The 9,237-nt window shown below is 28.0% G+C and overlaps 1 protein-coding gene across 1 annotated transcript; it reads left to right on the top strand.

The window, feature by feature from the left end:
- The first annotated feature begins 3,869 nt into the window (after positions 1-3,869).
- LOC145051549 (Integral membrane HPP family protein) lies at positions 3,870-7,095 on the top strand. Its single transcript, XM_078999487.1, has 5 exons — positions 3,870-4,252; positions 4,341-4,474; positions 6,229-6,376; positions 6,642-6,748; positions 6,841-7,095. Exons 1-5 carry the CDS (start codon positions 3,964-3,966, stop codon positions 6,880-6,882), a joined length of 720 nt encoding a protein of 239 aa, XP_078855613.1. The 5' UTR covers positions 3,870-3,963; the 3' UTR covers positions 6,883-7,095.
- Positions 7,096-9,237: the final 2,142 nt, after the last annotated feature.

The following is a 9,237-nucleotide window of genomic DNA, read 5'->3' as shown; positions in this document are numbered from 1 at the left end:
TGCCACTGAATGAAGGAACATAACTCTTATTGAAGGCAGTAGAACTATGGTTGTTGACGCTAGTCTATCTCTCTCCATAAGGGATGAAGTTGTTAAAACTGCATGCGATACTCAGAATCGATCAATAATTGTGAAGCATCATGGAAATACTTTTATGAACAACTTAAAGGTAGAAAGCATGTCATTTCATACTTTCATATTTTTGGATGTGTTTGTTTTATGTTGAACCAAAAGGACCAACTCTCAAAGTTTCAAGCGAAAGCTGATGAAAGAATTTTCTTGGGCTACTCATCACATCTAAGGCTTTCAAGGTGTTTAATTTAAGAAACAAATTATTGAAGAATCCATCTATGTGAAGTTTGATGAAGACCCATACTCTAAAGATTATATTGATCATTCAGGGTCAATTTTGGTTAAACAAGAGTATCGTGGAATTCAGTTTGGAATTTATAGGATTAATTTCCTTATAAATCTCAAACCAGTCATCACCAGAGAGTTTAACATTATTGTGGGTATGGATTGGTTATCTATAAATAATGCTCAAATGATGTGCAATAAGAAGAATGTGATTGTTGAAGTTTATGATATGTCCTTAATTATGATACGAGGTGAAAGGGGTAGCGAAGAAATTCCTATAATTTCAATGGAAAAGGCATGAAATGGTGTCAATAAACTGGTGTATTGTATGTAGCACATGTCACAAAAATTAATTCAAAAAGAATGATTGGTGATGTATAAATAGTGAAAGATTTTTCAGGACTTATTCTCGGATGAATTACCTGGATTACTGTTTAACTGTCAGATTGAATTCACTATAGACTTGGTGCCTGACTGCTTGGTGTTGAACCTATTGCTTGTACACCGTATCGGTTGGCACCTTCAGTAATGAAATAACTAATGGTATAATTGCAAGAATTATTAGACCGTGTATTTATCTGAACCAGTACATCAACTTGGGGCACTCCTATTTTCTTTTTCCTAAATAAAGATGGTACGATGTGAATGTGTATAAATTATAGAGAGTTGAATAAACTTACGATCAAAAACCGATACCCGTTGTTGCAAATGGATGATCTTTTTGACCAATTGCAAGGAGCTTCGTATTTTTCAAAGATAGACTTGAGATTGTAAGGTCGAACCTTATAAACATGAGGAGTTAAACCTGTGTCATGCTGATTTATACAACATCGCTATCAGCCATTGTCTAAGCTTCACTACAACATGAGATATTACTTTTGCATCAGTTTTTGATCCATTATCTTAGTGATATGATCATCTTTTGTATAGTTTATATCTTTTATATATGGTAGATATCTTGGTATTTGAATCCCTGCTATGTAGGGATTTCATTCGAGAATTGTCTTCAGCCTAATATATAAGTTACACTACGTTTTGATGTAAACTTACCGCTTTGTGCATTCTCTCTTTGTGAGAGATTCTTAATCAAAATTAGTTTTTGATTATTTGTGTTCTTTATTCTTACTGATTGATATTCTTTGTTTATTACGATCATTCAAAGAATATCATAACATGAAAACATATAGAACATAACTCACTACACATTGTTGTTTGATGTTGTAAAAATGTTTCATGTTCTGCAGGTTCAGGTAACAATGGGCGTATGTGAAGAAGATAGGAGCATGAGGACTTACATTAGAAGTAATTTGATTACTTGCATAGAAGTTCTAAGGCATGTGATTTCATCACCTCCCGAAGTTTTATATTGAAGATCCAAAAGGATTAAGGGGTTTCCTTGTACATCACTGTGTTCTTACACTTACTTTTACTTATTTATCATTGTTTGATTGATTACAATATTTTCTCATATTTACATGATTGTTTATCTATTTTTTAGTCAAAACTACCAAGATATTATGTGGTATCTTGGTAACTTTTTGAGTACGTTAAGATTAATCGTCTAAGTTGATTTATTTATGACTTTACCACTATTTTTGTCCCAAATACTTTAGAAACATTTATTTGCATTAAATGGTCTCAAAACCATACTAAAATCGTCAGAATGAGACGTTATATCAGGCGAATTCCTACACATTGCACAGAACAAAAAACATGTAGTTATATTTTTGAAATCAAATACATATTGAAAATAATTAAGTTAATGAAATTAATTATAAAATAATGCTTTTTTACACTAAACTAATATATGAAATTCTAATATTTTGAACAATATTATACTACCTCCGTCCCAAATTAATTTTCCACATTTGACTTTTGAAGTCTTTATTCTTTAACTTTGAACTTAAATATTTTTCTTTTTGATAGATAATAGTTGATGCAAAATATATGAATGAATTGTATTTTAAATGTATTTTCATTATTATAAGTTTCATCAAGTAATATATAACACAAATAAAAATATTTAAGGTCAAAGTTGAAGAAAAAAAACTTCAAAAGTCAAAAGTGGATAATTAATTTGGGACGGAGGGAGTAAATAAACATCTATTACAATTATATCTACTTCGATAACCACCGCTCCAACCTACATGAGTAAAATATCGATATGTTTTTTGATTTAATATTAGTTTTAACGTTATGATTAATTATTTTAGAAATTACTTATTTATGTTTTTCTAAATTTCGATAATGTTGACTATTTAAATATCAAGCATGGTATGTAATATAACGTAATATACTTTATAATTATATGTTGATTTAGGTTTATATTTAAAATATTGAACCTTTTTGACAAATTAAGTAATTTATATTGATAATTTAAAAAGTCAAACATATGATAATATTTTATGTTTACTAGCCGTTTATCCACGCCAAGCGACGGGTACAAATAGTTTCTTTTAGAAATTAGTTTCGAAAGACAATTAGTTTTTTTGTGACAATAATTACTACATTTAAACAATTATCATTAAGAGTCATGGTAGTAGAAAATAAATCAATAAGAATCCAAAATAAAAGATTGGAACTCTTTACATGAAATCAATATATTTTATTAATTTGTTTTATTATTTGTTTGTTTCATGAAATCAATATATTTTATTAACTGTTTCATTTTTTGTTTGCGTTTTTTCATATATATATATAATAATATTTATAATAGATTTTATGTAATAGGTATCATTAAAAGAAGGAATTATCAACATTATAAATGATATTATTGATAAACCATTTTTAAGTTGTAAAAACTCACATTGTATTAATTTTGCTCTTTTCCAATTGTTGTCTACTATAATTAAGTGTCCATAGTGATGCACCACATTTCCCGAATCATTAATCATATTCATAAAGTTAAACTCATGACATAATTTTAATCCTAATTTAGAAATTACTTATTTATGTTTTTCTAAATTTCGATGATGTTGACTATGTAAATATCAAGCATTGTTTGTAATATAACCTAATATACTTTAAAATTATATGTCGATTTAGGTTTATATTTAAAATATTGAACCTTTTTGACAAATTAATTAATTTATATTGATAATTTAAAAAGTCAACCTATGATAATATTTTATGTTTATTAATATATTTAAGTTAATACATTTATAAAATTAGAAGTTGAAAATTTAAGGGTTTTAAATCAATATGATAAAAATAAAAATGTTTCCTAAGGAAAATGTTTTCTTTTTTTAATACTATATTTTATATAGTATTCTATAATATAGTATTCTTCAAAATTACAATTTGTGGAGTACTACTATAGAAAGGATGGAGGAGATTAGTGGCAAATGAGGAGATGATAAAGACACAAAGGGATACGGAGGAACCTAAAAGAGAAAAAAGACAACCTAAAATATTTTAGAGAGATAGCAAGTTGACTATGGGAACAAACTGGCCTCATGTTGCCCCTTCATCTAATAATTGCCTCTTCCAACCCTTCAACGGCCAACACATATACACACACATACACTTGTCCTCTCAACTTGTCAGGCCTATTTGTTTCCGTAAATTTTCGCCTACATACCCACCGTTTCCTTCACTCCATCTCCAATGTCTGCAGTTTCTTCTTCATACATCTCCAATATTGTAAGGATCCGCCAAGATACCCATCATGCATTTCCGTTCCGATTGCGTCTGCCGCCGAGTCTCGTCGGAGCCTCCGGCATCAGAAGAAGAAGAAGAGCAACTTCGGAGTCCCAATCAAAAACCAGATTAGGCGTTGGGGTTAGAGTTAGAGCAACGGGGAAGTTGGCTACTGGGACTTTAAACTGGGACTCTTGGAAACCTGATCAGGGTTCGAAGGCTCCTTCACTTAGTGACATCTTTTGGCCATCTGCAGGTTCGCTACCTTGGCTCGATCGATTGTGTTAATTGGTATAATCATGATCTTGATTTGGTGTACTAATGAAGACGTTTTAAACCAACAGGTGCATTTGCAGCCATGGCTGTGTTGGGGAAGATGGACCAGATGTTGGCTAAAAAGGGAGTCGCAATGACAATAGCACCACTTGGAGCTGTTTGCGCTGTCCTTTTTGCCACTCCTTCAACCCCTGGTGCTCGGGTAATTAATCCCTCACTTTTCCTTGTGTTTTATTTATCAAATTTATTATATATGTTATCATATCATAAAATAATTTAAAGTTCGAGGAGAATTATATACTAGTATTTGTGTGTATAAAATTTTTAGAATTAAAGAGGAACAAAGAATTTAAAGTGGAATATCCTTTCCATGTATGAAGAATTTCACATTTTATAATAATATTATATGCCTTTTTATAGATTTTTGTTGATTGGATGTTTAAGATATTTACATGTTATAGATTATTGTTTTTCATAAACTTTTTAAACCCGTAATTTATTTAATACACGATTCTCAGAATATGAGTGTATTATTTGTTTATGAACGACGTACCAAGTAAAATAACAGATATAACGCTCGTTAGTCGTTGACGTGTATTTAGACTTAAATAAATAAATTCATTGTTTGAAAATATATCTTTTATACATTTTATCCATAGTATTAATACTACTGTTTTCCAAACACATATTGAATCATTTCATATGTACAAAATACCTTTAATTAATCTACATGTCTACATGTATATACTAAATACATGTATGTTGGATACCTTATTGAAACTGTCTTTAAAGCCATTTCTAAATGGTAATTCTAGAAATAAAAAGCCCATTGGATTATCTCTAGACCGGTTGTGTTTATTAAAATCGTTATATTTCCCGAATTTGGTTACATTAGTATTTTACAACCAGATATGAGATAACTCAAGAAAACCGGTTGCATAACATATATATGGATTTAAAAAGATTACATATCATTAATAATTTAAATTATAATTACCACAAACAAACAGAGAAACAGAAAAACACTTGAATCGGTAGACCGATTCTATCCAAAAATATAAATATTTCTATAAATACAATAACTGACCAAACACGAAAATAATTCTACCACAAACAGAAAAATGGTACTATATAAATATCATTAATTTACCCTGATATTAAAACGTTAATATTCACGTGCAAGTGGAGACCATGCGAAGAAAAGAAAATGTGCCCGTAGAATCTGTTACCTGTCGAATCCTTGGGAATCCATCTTGAAAGTTTCATAAATAATATTAATTAGGTCAGATTAATAAAACTTTACATTAAAAGAGTCGACATAAGATTTAAAATAGATTCATGCATTTGTTAAATTTCCTTACGCTCGACATATGTACTATTATAAGATCTTCGATCAACATATGTACTATTATAGTAAAATTTCTAATAATTTGCACATGTGTAATTGACTTTTATGTCGATCCACTCTTGGTCACATGTTTAAAATTATGTAATTTTGATTTTAACATTATACATTAATAAAATAAAATATTTCATTAAGTTTTAATATAAAATAAATAGGAGTTTAGATCCAAAATAGGAAGATATTATTACTATAATTCGTTACAACCAGCCAGTCACATGTATATAAAGTTATGCGATTTCGTTCTATAGTGATAATAAAGTTATATTGATCAACTTTTATGTTAAATAAATCTGAATCAGATCTATGATTTGTTGGAACCAGCCCGTCACATGTATATAAAATTTTTTAATTTCACTCTATAGTAATAATATAATTTGTATTAAATAATTTTATATCTATCTCTTTAGAGATCAAAAGTTTATAAATATTATAAAGATGAAACCATAGATGCATTCTATCTTTATAATATTTATAAACTTTTGATTTTTTCCAAAAAATAAAAAGGAGAAAAAACTCAAACGCAATTTCTTTTTTGAATACAAAACTTGCAGAAGTACAATATGTTTATGGCTCAAATGGGTTGTGCAGCAATTGGTGTATTAGCCTTCTCATTTTTCGGACCCGGTTGGCTTGCTCGCAGCACTGCCCTTTCTGCATCCCTAGCCTTCATGATATATACTCGTTCCGTTCATCCGCCCGGTACATATTCAATGCGCATTTTCGTTATTTAGACCTATTTATACATACACACATACATGACAGAAATGGTTGTATTGAATTTGAATAAGACAAAAACACACCTAAGATATAGGTCAGGGACTTATCTTGGATACACAAGATGTGAATGCTCTTCTTATTCTTATTGAAAATAGCTTGTAAAATTTGTACAGTCATGTCTGTATAACAAACAAAAACTTAACTAAAAACAAGACGCTTATGTTAAATTGTTCATGTGGCAACGCAGCTGCGAGTTTGCCATTGTTATTTATCGATGGGCCAAAATTTCATCACTTGAAGTTTTGGTATGCTTTGTTTCCTGGTGTAGCTGGATGCCTTGTTCTCTGTTTGATTGTAAGTTTCACATTGTGGTCTTGAAAGCATTTTATCACAAATGATACCCCATGATTTGTCTTTAATCGAAGTTTTGATTGCAATTTTGGCAGCAAGAAGTGGTGTGTTACTTGAAAGACAATGTTAAGTTCTAAGCAAAGTTATGGGGCTTACAATTTTGGGGAAAACTGGTTTCGTGTTCAAAAGAGGGAAATACGAAGTCAAACATGTGTTTGTGATTTTTTTTTTCTCAAATGAGATGAAAATTTGGTAAATCATTTTTAGGGGTGATGGATATGGTGACTTGTAAATCATGTAATCAAGTTTGTACATCATTATAAAACTTGTCTATATTTGGTTCTGGTAAATGGGTTGACAAAATTTGAACACGCAAATATAAATAAAGTATTGGGCTTTACTAAAACCTACTCTTTAAATAAGACAATTAGTGATTTGGGCCTTTGTATCAACTTCACTATCTTTGGTCCATCTTCTTTGTGATCGTCAAATTTAGGCTTAGCGCTGACGATAACTATGGGCAATCTGGACGGTAGTTAAAGGTTTAAGTCTTTAGGGGTTCAAAATTTATATATAAACGCGCAGAAGCATCTATATAACTGAAATCTTTATATGTTTTTTTTTTAAATATAACAATAATGTTATAGTTAAATTTGATATAATAACTTGTATATAAGGAGATATATATATATATTGATTATTTTGAAGAGTAAATTACACAAATGGTCCCTATGGTTTGGGGTGATTTGGATACTTGGTCCATAACTTATTTTTTTAACTCGGAAGGTCTCTATTATTTGTTTTTGTTACCTGTTTGATCTCTGTCTTATCTAAAAAGATTATTATTTAAATAAGGAACAATTATAGGATAGGTAAGGTAATGTGAATGGGTGGAGTTGGGGATATGTTTATTTAAATAAATTAAAAAATCAAGGGAAAAATAGTCTTTTTAGGTAAGACAGGAACCAAGTGCGTAACAAAAACAAATAGTAGAGACCTTTCGAGTTAAAAAAATAAGTCAGAGACCAAACATACAAATTACACTAAACCATATGGACCATTCATGTAATTTACTCTATTTTGAATTATCTAACATAATAAATGAAAATCAATTTTGCCAAATATCATGTTCTCATTAAATTTGACACATGTCATTTTTTAAGAATTTTTGAATTATTTTTTTTCCACTTGTCATTTTCTTAAATTTATTTTAGTGAGATTTATATATGTAAAGTAGATCATTTTATTAAATTTCATAATAATTGTTCTATAATCTTTTAAATATCTTACATTATTATTCAATTACTTACTTTAGTTATCATATTCTTTTTATTTATGTAAAATTATTACTTTAAAAATATGTGATGCTTATAATTTTACACTAAACTTTTTTTTATAAACCCGTGTAATACACAGGTCACACACCTAGTATGATAATATATACATCTATTAAAACCGCATAATCTCAATCTTTTGAATGACCTCTACTTATAGGTTATTAATGAAAAAAATAAAATAAAATATATAGTTTAATGTTATTTATAGTTGTAGTTATTAATTATTTTTTTTAAATTTATTTGCTTAACATTTTAATTTCTATCATTGTAATTATTTAAAACATCAAACAATTTTTTTTTTTTGATTTTAAAAGTAATAATATAATCATTTATATAGAGTTATTTTTAACTATTGTTATAGTAAGTTATTTTAAGCAAATTATTTGAAACCTTTTAACGGTTATAAAAATATCTTTAGAAAATATTTTAGTTAAATTGATATTACAATTTAGTATTTTGTATTTAGCACTACAATTTATCATTTTTAACTATTCACAAAATATTCTTTGAGTTTTTTTAAGTGGAACTGAAATTTATATTGAAGTTGACCTTGTAATGTTATATTTAAATTAACAATTTAAGTATTTTGTCCAAACTGTTCAAAAGTTGTAGCTTTAAATTTATAATGGTTTACATACAACAACATATTAAATCTAATAAATTAAGTATAATATGTTAAAAGTTAAAGACATAACTTTATAAGTAAAAGTAAAAATATTATTTTAATATTGAAATTTAGTTAATTTATGATTACACTTTACGTTTGATACTTATTTAACCTTATTAACCAACTTATAATCATTATTACAAAGACACTACAATTTATCACTTTTAACTATTTACGAAATATTCTTTAGGTTGTTTAAGTTGAACTAAAATTTATATTTAATTTGATCCTGCAAGGTTATATTTAAATTAACAATTGAAGTATTTTATACAAATTATTCAAAAGTTGTAGCTTTAAAATGATAATGGTTTACATACAACGACATATTAGACCTAATAAATGAAATATAATATGTTAAAAATTAAAAACATAAGTTTATAAGTAGAAGAAAATATATTTTTTTATTATTGAAATTTAGTTTATATATGATTACACTTTAAGTTTTATATTTATTTAACCTTATTAACCAACTTATAATCATTATTAGA

This window comes from Lactuca serriola, chromosome 1 (genome assembly GCF_051521515.1).
Source record: "Lactuca serriola cultivar US96UC23 chromosome 1, Lser_US96UC23_V15, whole genome shotgun sequence".
Lineage (NCBI taxonomy): Eukaryota > Viridiplantae > Streptophyta > Magnoliopsida > Asterales > Asteraceae > Lactuca > Lactuca serriola.
This window is presented reverse-complemented; position numbering and strand designations above follow the sequence as displayed.